Source organism: Panthera leo, chromosome C1 (genome assembly GCF_018350215.1).
Source record: "Panthera leo isolate Ple1 chromosome C1, P.leo_Ple1_pat1.1, whole genome shotgun sequence".
Taxonomy (NCBI): Eukaryota; Metazoa; Chordata; class Mammalia; order Carnivora; family Felidae; genus Panthera; species Panthera leo.
In genome coordinates, this window is record NC_056686.1 from 169,033,643 (window position 1) to 169,046,933 (window position 13,291).

Sequence of the window (13,291 nt, forward strand, 5' to 3'; positions counted from 1 at the left end):
TTGAAAAACTTAGTGCCTTTTCTATGCTAAGCTCTGGAAGGAGTTTATTCTCTCCCTCCACAGTGTCCCTTTTACCTGTGAATTCAAGGTAGTCTGAATTAGCCTGCCACCTTTGACTCTGTTGAGATGAGAATCAGGAACCAGTCTCAGTACCCTCTAAACTGCTAGAGATAGTGCACAAATCTCTTACAAACTGTCATATCATACTCCACTAAGTCTTCTATTAGCAGTAGGATCCTCAGGACCCTCTCTTGAGGTTCTGAGGTAAGTATTCCCTTAGAGAAAAAAGGGGAAATGCACAGTTCTCTCTTAAGACCAGGGTTTTTTAACCTCCATACTATTGACACATGGGGGCTGTATAATTCTTTGTCGTGGGGGATTTTCCTGTAGCAGCATCTCTAGCCTCTACCCATCACCAAATAGTAGCACACTCCCATCAACCAAACCAAAAATGTCTACAAACATTGCCAAATGACCCCAGGGAGGCAAATTGCCTAGTCAAGAGCCACAGAACTAGGCTAACAACCTTCTTCAAATAAATCCCCATTTCTTAATCTCCTTACCACTCTGCTAAGCAGGAGGCTAGGTGATAAGGTTTAGGTGGTGATCAAATACACATTTGGGACTGTTTCTTAACAAGCCCTGAAGAGTGTCTAATAGGTATATCTTATGAGAATGCATGGGCATGTGACACCCATTTTCTCAGAAGGAACTCTTAAATCTGGAAATAATAGGAAAATCCTTACATCAGTAAAAATCGGTACAAGCTTACATCTGTCTCTGATGTTTACAAATCTGTGCCTAAGGGCAATGAGTGTAGGAGGAGAAGAGAAGAGTAGAGTAGAAGAGTAGAGAAGAGTAGAGAAGAGTAGAGAAGTAGAGAAGAGACTCTAATGTATTCATTTTTATGACTTAATTGTTTGACTATTTTTTGATATTCAACTATTTGGATTAAAATGTGTATGTTTTTTAGAAAGAATCATAGTCCAGTTAAGTAGCTCTAAGAAAAAAATCTCTTTAAATTTTAATACGATTTTGATTTTGGTTTCATGACTAAGATATGCTAAATTCATGTTTGAGATAAATGAAGGCCAAGAAAGAGGAAAAAAGGAAGAGAGACAAAGAAGATAAAAGGGAAAGGAGGCTAAAACTTACCTTGTTTCATCAATATAAACAGCTTCCAACACAGATGCTGCATATTCAATGTTCTTCTTTAAGTCTACGACGTTAACATCACCTTTTTCCAGCTGCTTCACTAAGCATCTTAGTCTGTTTAAAAAAAAGTAGTCAAAAAAGAGAGAAATAAGAGATTTATTATAATCATATGGAAAACAGTCTAATATTAAATACACAAATCAATTTAAATTATTAACATATCTTTCTAGGTCATCAAATAGAAATATTTTGAGGAGTTTTTTGATATAATTAAGATCAGTTTTTCTCACTTAGACAACTCTTAAAAGTTATATTCACCTCTCAATAATATTAGGGGTGTACACTGTTATTTTAGGTACTATATTTCAAGGACAGTCTTTCTGAAAATTGAAAATAATATAGATATTTCCATAAAAGTATGTTCCCAATATTAGAATTTATTCTATGGCTGCTCTGCTTCTTTAGAGCTGGAACTAAAAAATTATTTAAGGGTACTTTTTTTTTTTACCACTACTGTGTCAATTATTCACGGTATATAGCAATAACAAAAATGAAAGGCAAAAGATCTGAGAAAATACGATTATGATGAGAAAAAAAATCTATGTATGAATGCTTATTATTTTTACTGAAATGATTTTTCACCTGAGGCAAATATGTACAATATTTTCTCTCGCTTTTGTCCATACAATGATGTGTCCCAACTCTCTGAGGAATTTTAAAGCCTGGATCAACTAAGCCATGTCTGGAATCCTGACTCACGGAAACTGTGAGATCATTAATGGTATTGTTTGAAGCCACTAAATTTGGGGATTATTTTTTATGCAGCAATAGATATTTCATGAAGTGAGACAATACAAATTGCTATTATAAGTTTCTAACATTTTTAGAAATTTTTGTGCTTTAATTATAAACCAAGTGTTTCTGAAGATATTACCCTATACTAGGCAGAAAAGGAAAACAAATTCCTTATTCTCTACATTGTATAGATAAAAAATGTGAAGACAATTTATCCATTTTCCCAAGTTGGCAGACAATTTAATTCCATTCCTGAGCAAAAGTATTTCAGAGAGAATGGAGTACATCTACTTTTAGGCAGTGTCTTAAAGATAGTGTAGCAGATTTTCTGAAAATTTACTTTGGATGATTTCCAATATCAAGGCTAAGGGTGTAAAGACAAGTTAAAATTTTCAGTAAGGGTTTTGACAAATTATTTCTCCATAGGAAAAAGGCACACCTAGACTAAAACTTCTTATTCAGAAATCTACAAATAATTCTCTTTTGTATCATATGCTTTTATATGGTAAAATATTAGCAGATAACCACATTGCAAAATAAAACTATGTATTAATAAATTAAATATTTCTCATTCATATAGTCAGCAAAACAAAACAAATCAAAGATAACAACTAAAGCAGGCTACTTATGAAAACTAAGCCTGTCTGAATATGATGATAATGGAGTAACACACAGAGATTTTTGTAATGTGTATGACCTATGTACATTATATTTAGTGAAATTGCCTTTTATGTGTGAAAGCAAAAGAAAAGAATTCACAGGTCTGCAGTGACTTAAAAATATATCCCTCATGTATCCTTCTTGTGAAAAGTACCTGGTACAGCTTGGTTGTATTTCATGGTTGTATGACTTAATTTTAAAAGCAGTAAGTACTTCAGATAATTGCTTCTTTTCTTCTGAATAAATAAATAAACTCTATTTTTATTTGAGTTAGCAATCCTCTCCACTAAAAAAATCTACATTTTTTCAAGCTCTCTTAAAGCTAGGTATAGTCATTTTACAGCTTTCTGGCCAAGGAGAGTACGAGGAGGTTGTTAAGACTTTTGGAACAATTATTTTGAAGAAGGCTAACTCAGGTGGAAGGGGGTCTCTTTTATCCTTTCCGGTTCCTTGCTGCCCAAATGCAGTGGAAGTGTTTGAAGATCCAGTAGCCATTCAGAGTCTTGAGGCAATCTGGCAATCGGAAATTACCAGAGAGAATGGCAGACAAGGAAGATGGAAGTGGCCTGAGTCTCAGGCTGGGAATCCACCCTAACGAAGTCACCCACCTCTGAAGTTATTTCGTATGACAAAACAAAAAAGAAATGTTGTGTTTAAGCTACTATTATTTTGAGACTTTTATGTGCAGCTGAGCCCAATCTTAACCAATAAGTCAAATGAATAAGAAATGACTCAGAATTCAAAAATGGCGAAACATCATAGAAAATGAGAGGGGATGCCCCAGGGAAAGTGCCCACAGACAGGTGCACTTCCTCAATCATGACAGCCTGCAGTTGTCCTCAGGGGTATCATCCCATCAGCAGATCAGACCTGATGAAACCTCTGACAGGGAACATGCTCTTTCACAGAGACATCTTGATGTGGTTTAAAAACAAAGTTATGCATTTTGATATTTTAATAGGGGTATAAATCTATACTCTGACACAAGAAATTGCTCTGAAAAAATACTCCAAGAAGGTTTTACCACCTAAAAAATCTAGTTAGATAAGTTTATAAGTATAAAATCATAGTCACATCCACACACACACACACACACACACCCCACCCACACACTCCTAAACTCACTATGTTGATCCAAAAGACCGGAAGGAAATATATATTTGGGGGTTACTAGGACTTCTTTCTCTTTTTTTCCCCTGCCTGTATGCACCAAATTTCCTTTAGTGAGTGCAAAGTTCTATTTACATAAAAAGCAAAACTACTGCATTGTAAAAAGACTATTTATAAACAGAACAGCAGGTTAATGGAATAATTTATATAATTATTATTCCAATAGTGAACTTGCTTTTGTATTCAATTTATGCATAGAATAATCCCCAACCATCTCATTTAGGCTATTATTTCATTCTCTTTATAGATAAAAAGGTCAAATGTCTTTATTATTCATTTTCAAATGATCATAATTTCGAAACTAGTAGGTTCTAAAATATTAATGCTTTACCACATATATCTATACAAATTTTTAATTTTTTTAGTGTATTTTGAGAGAGAAAAAGTGTGTGCACAAAAGCGAGGGAGGCGCAGAGTGACAGGGAGAGAGAATCACAAGCAGGCTCTGCGCTGTCAGCACAGAGCCCAATGCAGGGCTCAGTCTCATGAACCGTGAGATTATGACCTGAGCCAAAATCCAGAGTCGGACACTTAACTGACTGAGCCACCTATGCACCCCCAAGTTTTGTATTTTTTTAAAAAAATAACTATATTTACCTAATTACTCAGTCATCCTATGGGTCAATCTCAGAACCAAAACAGGAATCACAGTCATGTGTAAAATGAACAGGTTCTCTTAATTTAGTAAAACATCTTTTTAATAATGATTTGGTTTCGTTCATCAGAGTAAAAAAGCATGGTGAAAAACAGTGTTCTTAATGCTGTTCTTAAGGTCTAGGTATGTTCTTCTGGTTCCAAAAGTTTAGGTTAAGTAGACTTGTTAGATGTTCTAATCTGTGCAGTTTCTGACCCACTAATCTGTGGTTGGAGACTCCACTGGCTACTTTGCTGGGTAGCAAAACGAGTTAACAGCTGTTCTATCAAACATAGACCAGCTATTTATAGGTCAATGATATTGCCAAAAAGGTGTTGAAAACCCCAGTCAGTTAAATAGATATTAAGCATTTATTACCATGCCTGTGGCTCTGTAAATATATACATTTATACATATAAATTATTTTATGTATTTATATACATATATATTAATACATATAAGAATATATATGAATGCATATATAAGAATGCACACACACATGTATAAGACATGGGCACTTGTGTGTGCACCACAGTATCTGTCTTCAAGGTATTTACAATCTCTGGGGGTAGCATGACATATGCACATAATATGGTCAAATGTTGAAATGCATACATTCCCCATTACTTCTTTTACACAACCCTGATTTTACACAACCCCAAGAAAATTGATTTAGTCATTGCTCCTCAAACTTTCTCATATCATCCTAGATTGAAGCTCTTCTTTCTTACAGAAATACCTTTCTCCATATCTCATCTTTTACTGCCTAAATCATGCTTAGTAAATAGGAATATCTTGGGTGCTACCTATATCATAAGTCCTTTGAAGATTACCATCCATTGTGTTCTCTTCCAACTTAGAAACTAAACCACACTTCATTTATTCCTCACTAAAAAAACTGAAATTTCTCTGGCTTCCTTATAATTTCAATTTTGTGTACATGATGTTTTTCTAATTGGTTTCCAATCCAATAAAAAAATGATAAGGACTAAAAGAAGCAGGATAATTGATCCATAATGAGGATAAAAATTAATCAAACTTGGCCCAAATATGACAAAGATGATAGTATTTGAAGGCAAGGATGTTAAAACCATCATTATTAAAACACAATTATGTAAAAAACATTATGCCAATAAATTCAATAATTCAAATAGAATGAACAATTTCCTTAAAAGACACAAACTATCAAATCTCAAAAAGAAATGAGTAAACCAAATTTGCAGTTTAAAGTGTTAACATAAAGAAACTTCAGGCCCATATGACTTCATTGGTGAAATATGAAAAAAATATTAAGGAAAAATAATACCTATTGTCTTCAAATTTTTCCAGAAAAATCCTATATTCTAATCCTAATCTTATGTCATTCTGAGAAGTCAAAATTGCCCTTATAACAAAACCAGATGAAAACATTAGCAGAAGAAGGAAGAGGAGGAAGGGGAGGAGGATGAACAACCTATCAATAAATATGCCTCATGAACATAAATGTAAACAATCCTTAATACTTTGAGAAATCAAATCCCCCAATATCTAAAAGAATAGTACATCATAAGATTAAAAAATTAATCAATGTAACTCACTACATTAAGAGACTAAATAAGAAAGGAATAGACTAAATAAACAGGAATAGAGAAGAGCTTCCTCACTTGATAAAGGTTACAAAAATCTACAGCTAATGTCATAAGTAAGGTTAAGTGACTGAATGTTTTCTGCCAAACATCATGAATAAGGAAGGGTGTAGTTTCACCACAGCTATTCATCACTGTACTGATGTTTTAGCCAAGGCAATAAGGCGAGAGTAAAAGGCATCCAGATTGGAAAGAAAGCAATGAAACTATTTTTGTTCACAGGCAACATGATTCTCTAAGTAGAAAATATGATATAATATGCCAAAAGTTACTAAAAGTATTAAATTATTTTAACAAGCTTGCAATATAAAAAAGAAAAAGTCAATATCCTTTCTATATGTAGTCATGGGATAATCTGACATTAAAATGAAAAGCAGTATCATTTAAAATAGTACCAAAAAATATGAAATTCTTTGACATAAGTCTGACAAACTGTATGGAAGCCCTATACACTGAAAACTATAAAACATTACTGAAAGGAATAAAAGTAGACCTAAATCAATGAAATGCATGTGTTCATGGATTGAAACACTGAATATTGTTAATGCATAATTTTCCTCAAATGTAACTACAGATTCGATGCAATCCCAATAAATGTCCTAGCAGGTTTTTGTTGTTGTTATATATATTGACATGCTAATTCTAAAATTCATACAGAAATGCAAAGAACCTAGAATAGTCAAAACAAATGTAACAAAAAGAACAAGTTGGAGGACTTACACTATTTCAATACTTGTAAGACTTTAAGACTTATTTTAAATTTTTTAAAATGTTTTGTTTATTTTTGAGAGACAGAGAAAGAGCGTGAGTGGAGGAGGGACAGAGAGAGGGAGACACAGAATCTGAAGCAGGCTCCAGGCTCTGAGCTGTCAACCCAGGACCTGACACGGGGCTCAAACCCGTAAACATGAGACCATGACCTGAGTGGAAGTTGGCTGCTTAATTGACTGAGCCACCAAGCACCCTTTCAAGACTTATTTTAAAGCTACAGTAATCAGTACAGTAAAAATAGCATAATCTGGTACATTATTAGCACCAAGAGAAGTCTGTAGATCAATGGAACAGAATATAACCTAGAAAGACAGCCACAAATATAGAGAATTGATTTTGGAGAAAAGATACAAAGCTAATTTAGTGTAAAAAAGACAGCCTACATAATAAATGGGGCTGGATAAATAGAAATACTTATGTGTAAAAGGAACTTTGATCCATACATGTACCATAGATCTAAATGTATATGCTAAAACTGGGAGCCTAGAAGAAACCATAGGAGAAAATTCTGTCATCTTGAGTCAGCCAAAGATGTCCTGTACACAACACATAAAGCACTATCTATAGAAAAGGTAGTAAGTTAAACTTCATCAATATTAAGAACTTCTGTCCTTCAAAACATTGTTAAAAGAATTAAAAGAAAAGCCATAGACTAGGAGAAAATATTTGCAAATCATATATCTAATAAAGATCTGTATCTAAAACATCCAAAAGAACTTGCAGAACTCAATAATAACAAGACAAACAAACCAATACAAAATTTACAAATGATTTGAACAGACTCTTCACCAAAAAACATATATTCATTGCAAACATGAAAAGATGCTCAAAATTACTAAGTATTAGAAAAAATTCAAATTAAAACAATAATAAGATGCAATCAAACACCTATTAGAATGGCCAAAAGTAAAATAACTGATCATACTAAATATTAGCAAAGATGTAAAGCAACAAAAATTACCATACACTATTGTTGGTAATATAAATAGGTACAATCATTTTGAAAACAGTTTCTTAAAAAGTTAAACATGTATCTACCATATGAATCAGCCACTCTATTCTTTGGTGGAGAGGAAAAGAAACATATGTCTTTTTAGAGACTTGTACACAAATATTCATAGAAGCTTTATTTGTAATAGCCTCCAAATGGAAACAACCCAATAGTACATAGAAAAAACAAACTAGGGCATATCCATCCAAAATTCTACTCAGCAGTAAAAGGAATGAACTACTGACATGACTAAATGCCAAATAATTATGCTAGTGAAATAAGATATGTGCATACTGTATGATTCCACTTACACAAAATTTTAGAAAATGCAAATGATCCTTACAATGACAGGAATCAGATCAGTGGTTACCTGGAATAGAGGAGGAGGAGGGGGTGGGGGGGGGAGGTCAGGGAGGAAAGGGAAGGAAATATTACAAAGAAGCTCAAGGAAACTTTTGAAATTAAGAGAGATGTTCATTTTCCTAATTGTGGTCATGATTTCATAGGTGTATACATATGTCAATTTTTACCAAATTATAAATTAAAAAATGAAATATGTAATCAGTAATTTGAGGTAGAAAAAGGATGTATGCAAAATAGATGCTTCTCTTACATATCTTCCTTTTTCACCAATCTTATTAAAATATTAAAGTTCTAATGTATACTAGTAGAGACACAAAAAAAATCAAGCAGCATTACCCTCCTAATGATCTTTTCCTAAAGAGAATGACACTAATCTTTGATAATTCATAAGGCTTATAAATCAGCCTGAATATTATGAACAGATTTTGATCTTAGCTTACCTTACCTTGTAATGATCAGAATACTTAGAAGAAAACAGGAATGAAAATAGAAACACCATCTTTGAACATAACCGATTGGCTTTGCGGTTCAAGAAGTAGTTGTAGAGTAGAAACAATTTCTACCTTTGAACAAAGAATCCTGAGCTGTAGAAAATGATTTTGTGTTTTTATATTCAAATATAGAACTGCCACTTTCCAAATGAAAAAATACTCAATATAAAATGGTGTTGTTTTCATAATCAAGTACTTCAAATACTCTAAACTTACCTTCTAAGATACTGCTACATGACCCAATCTTGCAAAAGAACCACCTGCATAACGAAGATTATTCTCATATTGAAAAATCTTTTGTGTCTATGCAAGTTTTTATTAATTCTAGGATGTAAAATGCCCAGGACATCTCTAATGCCATAGAATCTGAATAATAAAAAAATAAAAGCAATTTAAAAGAGAATTGATAATCATTAAATCCCTATCAACATCCCCATTTGTGACCTGATTGAAATATAAAAGTGAGAAAGATATAGTTCTAAGAACACTGTACTAAGAAGCATGAAAGGTAAAACTAAAAGAGTGTCTCTAGCAGATTTTAACATTAGCACCAAAAGATGGCCACACACAGGAGTGTACAAAAACGCACAAATAGAGGCTATCAACAAAGAAGCTACTATGTAGTTTTCAGTAAGTCCTGTTGCCTCTGATCCCAACATGATAAAAAATTATAATAAGAAGCCATTAAATAATGAAATTGTCTTACCTATTCTGCAGATCAGTGTTCAGGAAATTAAATCCTAACCTTAGTCTAAAAAGCAAGCCTTCTTAGATTTAGATTTAAAGTATTTTTAAGACATTTTCTTTCAGATAGTCAAATGTTAGAGTAATTATAAAGCTCCTGTTACCTTTATTTTATGAGATAAATAATTCCCACAGCAATAGGTGTCATTAAAAACAGTGGGAAAATTTGTATAACAAATATTATCAGCCTTTAAAATAAATTTATATTCTACATTTAAAGGAGAAAACTAATCCCACTAAGGTGGAGAATATATGATGGAAAAGTATTTTGGGTGAGGAGTATTTTTCAAATACAAAAGAATATATAATTATTCTCTCTCTTCTGCCAAAAATCACAATTTAGGTAAACTATTCATCATTCTACCTTAAGTAAACTTTTTCTTACAGAAATGGGCATGCATAATCCCCACTATGTGGAAGAATTCTTTTTAAGTGCAGAGATACAAACACTAGAATAGTTAGAAATGCTTTCAAGATTAATTTTTTCCTCCTTGGAGGCAAAAGAATAGTAAGATCATATTGACTCCACAGAGGGAACCAATCACTTGTGCCTGGTTACTGTTTCCCCTCTGAAATACTAAGGGCTGTATGGACTGCAGGATTTTCTTTAAAGGATATATGTTTAAATAAATATGCAATAATTAAATATATATTTATATACACATATATTTAAACACATATTTAACTATATAAATATATTATAGATTTAAATATATATTTGTATTTATAAAAACATAAATATGTAAAAATATATTTATAAAATATAGTTATTACTTTATATAGTAAATATATTTATTTACCATATAATATATATAAAATAAAAATATGTATTAAACTATTTTATTTAAAAATTAAAAATACTAGGGCACCTGGGTGGCTCAGTCAGTTAAACATCAGACTTCGGCTCAGGTCATGATCTCATGGTCCATGAGTTCAAGCCCCACATCGGGCTCTATGCTGACAGCACAGAGCCTGGAGCCTGTTTCGGGTTCTGTGTCTCCCTCTCTCTCTGCCCCTTCCCCGCTCACTCTCTCTCTCTCTCTCTCAAAAATAAATAAAGATTAAAAAAATAAAATTAAAACATATTATTATATATATATTTAAATCTATGTGTTGTGAAGAAGAAAAAGTAGTGACCTTCATCTACTATTAAGGTATTTATTTAAACTAGGGAAGAAAGATTAGGAATAAGGTGTACACACCAAAGAACCACTAAGAAAACACATATGCTTTGGAAAACACATATTTAGCACAGAGCTCAGGTAGCCACTCTGTGCTAAATATCTTTCACTTTTCCCTCCAATTGCACTCTACTGGAATGTACACTTCTCCTTGCCCTTAACAGGGGTTGTAAAGAATACATCAGGTGACAATTTGGGTTTCACAAATAGGAAGTATCACAGGAGGTAGAAGAGAGGAAGAAGAATGAAGTCAGAGTATTATTCTTCTCTTCTCTCTGGATGTTGACCCCCTATAGAAAGTCACTTGTCAGGCAGCACTATCCCTTTCCACAGAATTCTCTTGCAAACTTTCTGTCTCTCCTCAGGGATAACACATACCTGGAACCCCATGTTACTAGCCCAGAAGTACTGTATTATCCTGGTGGTTCCCTACATGCATCCCACAAATATAAATACTCTCTTTTGTTAACTACCCCTCAAATTACTCATTTTGACTATGTCATCCTTTTTGCCTTACTTGTATCAACCTCCTACAATGCTATCCTCTCAAACCAGAGACTTTCAGATACTTTCAGTACAGTCCTCTGGGAGTGCTGAAAAGACTGTAGAGACAGGGCATTAACATTAGTGAGGGCTCACTCTAATTATATTCACCCTTTTCTGGTATTCATGGAGAGGAGCAACATACTGATGGGACAGCTACTTCAGCTTTCTAGAGTGATCAGCAATCAACTGAGCTCTTCATGGACACTGCACAAAATGCTGAGGGTCAGCTGCTTCATAGGAAATGGAGGAGAACGGATGAGACCAAATTGCCACTTTCACACTGGAATAGCCTGATGCTTAAAAGGGGTGCTATGGGGAATGATTGATGCTAGCTGGGTCAGAGAGCATGTGGTATAATTTTTCAAATTAAAAAAAAGTAGGCAAAAAGGATTTGTGGTTTATATTTAAGCCTGATGGATTAAAAAAAATGCCTTTACTACTGTTCACCAATGAAATACCACTAACATCACATAAAGGGATTGAAAAGGTAAAAGAGCTATGAGGAAAAATAACAGAAAAGATAAGAGCAGAGAAAAGTTCACAACACAGTTTTGGGAAAATTTAACAGTGAGATATGGTGACTGACTTAACAGAAACCAAGAAAGAAAAACAAACCAAGGTACTTTCAAAAGGTGATGACACAGAGAAGCAAGACAATTATTCCTCATAGAACCTTGAAACAGCTTAGGGGATAGGGACACCAAAGATCTTATAATGCAGGGATCTGGCTTCAGGCTCAAAACAGGAGATTGGTTAGAGCTTTCAGATTTATTTTTCCACCCCAACTAGCAGGAAACTATCCTTACCTATACTTACAACAAACATGGAAATGAGACAAGACTGCCAGATTGCAAATAGATTAAATGAAAGTCAGTATGTTGAACGATACCCCAGGTTTCTTTCTACCACCTATTTACAGAATGAAGACTGAGAGATTCATTGTGGGAAAGACTGAAAAGCCCCAGAGAAAGAAAATTTTGGAAACAAACAGTTCACAGCGTGCTCACCCTTCAGTGAAGCTCAGCAGGTGACAAGGCACCACCTAAGCAGAGAGAGAGAGATTCTAATCACTTCTCAGAGCCACACTCTTTAATATTAATAGCCTGTCAACAGTGAGCAAGCGTGAAAGGAAAACCTCCAACATGAAAGACATGGACAAATATAAGCAAAATAAAAAAACTTGGGGAAACCAGAAATAATACAGAGACTAAACAAAACATTGAAAAAAATGAGAAAATAAGAGATTTCTTTGAGAAAAATAAGAGCTTTCATCCATGAAACAAGGACATAACACTACTTTTTAAAAATGTAATGAATGGTATTGAAGGGGCTCTTGGAAATGAATCCAATGATTTATGTAAAAATGTCAACAGAAGGAGTAGAGGAAAAAGTCTAATATCCTATAGTCTAATATCCTATAAAGTAAGCAAAAAGACAGCAAGAGGGAAAATAAAAAAAATAAAGATAAGAAAATTAGAGGCATTTAGTTCAGGAGATCTAATATCTAGTGAACTAAAGTTCTAGACATCAAGGGGCACCTGGGTGGTTCAGTCAGTTGTGTCCAACTCTTTTTTTTTTTAATTTTTTTTAATGTTTTATTTATTTTTAAGACAGAGAGAGAGAGCATGAGTGGGGATGGGGCAGAGAGAGAGGGAGACACAGAATCTGAAGCAGGTTCCAGGCTCTGAGCTGTCAGCACAGAGCCCAACACGGGGCTCAAACTCACAAACTGTGAGATCATGACCTGGGCTGCAGTCAGACGCTCAACCGACTGAGCCACCCGGGTGCCCCAAGTGTCCAACTCTTGATTTCGGCTCAGGTCATGATATCATGGTCATGAGATCTAGCCCCTCTTGGGGCTCCATGATGGTTGTGTGGAGCCTGCTTAGGATTCACCCTCTCTATCTCTCTTTGCCCCTCCCCGGCTCATGCATTCTCTCTCTCTCTCTCTCTCTCTCTTTCTCTCTCAAAATAAAAAAATAAACACTTAAAAAATAAATTCTAGACATCAAGGATAGCGGTAATTAGTAACGAAAAAGTCAATTACCCAGAATTAAGAATCTCCATTTTGAAAGGTCCCACCAGAGTCAGTTTCAAGGGCATATGAACTGGTAGTCACATAGGACCTGTGCTTAGAAAGACACCACTCTTGGTTTCGCACTCTG

General features: G+C 34.1%; 1 protein-coding gene across 11 annotated transcripts in view; it reads right to left on the bottom strand.

The window, feature by feature from the left end:
* The window catches only part of PDE1A (phosphodiesterase 1A), a 329,446-nt gene that overhangs the window by 96,128 nt on the left and 220,027 nt on the right, over positions 1-13,291 (bottom strand). For all 11 annotated transcript variants that reach the window (XM_042949318.1, XM_042949319.1, XM_042949325.1 and 8 more), the window contains one exon: positions 1,156-1,269. In XM_042949318.1, the coding sequence (XP_042805252.1) occupies positions 1,156-1,269 (114 nt within the window). The remainder of the gene's footprint in view (positions 1-1,155; positions 1,270-13,291) is intronic.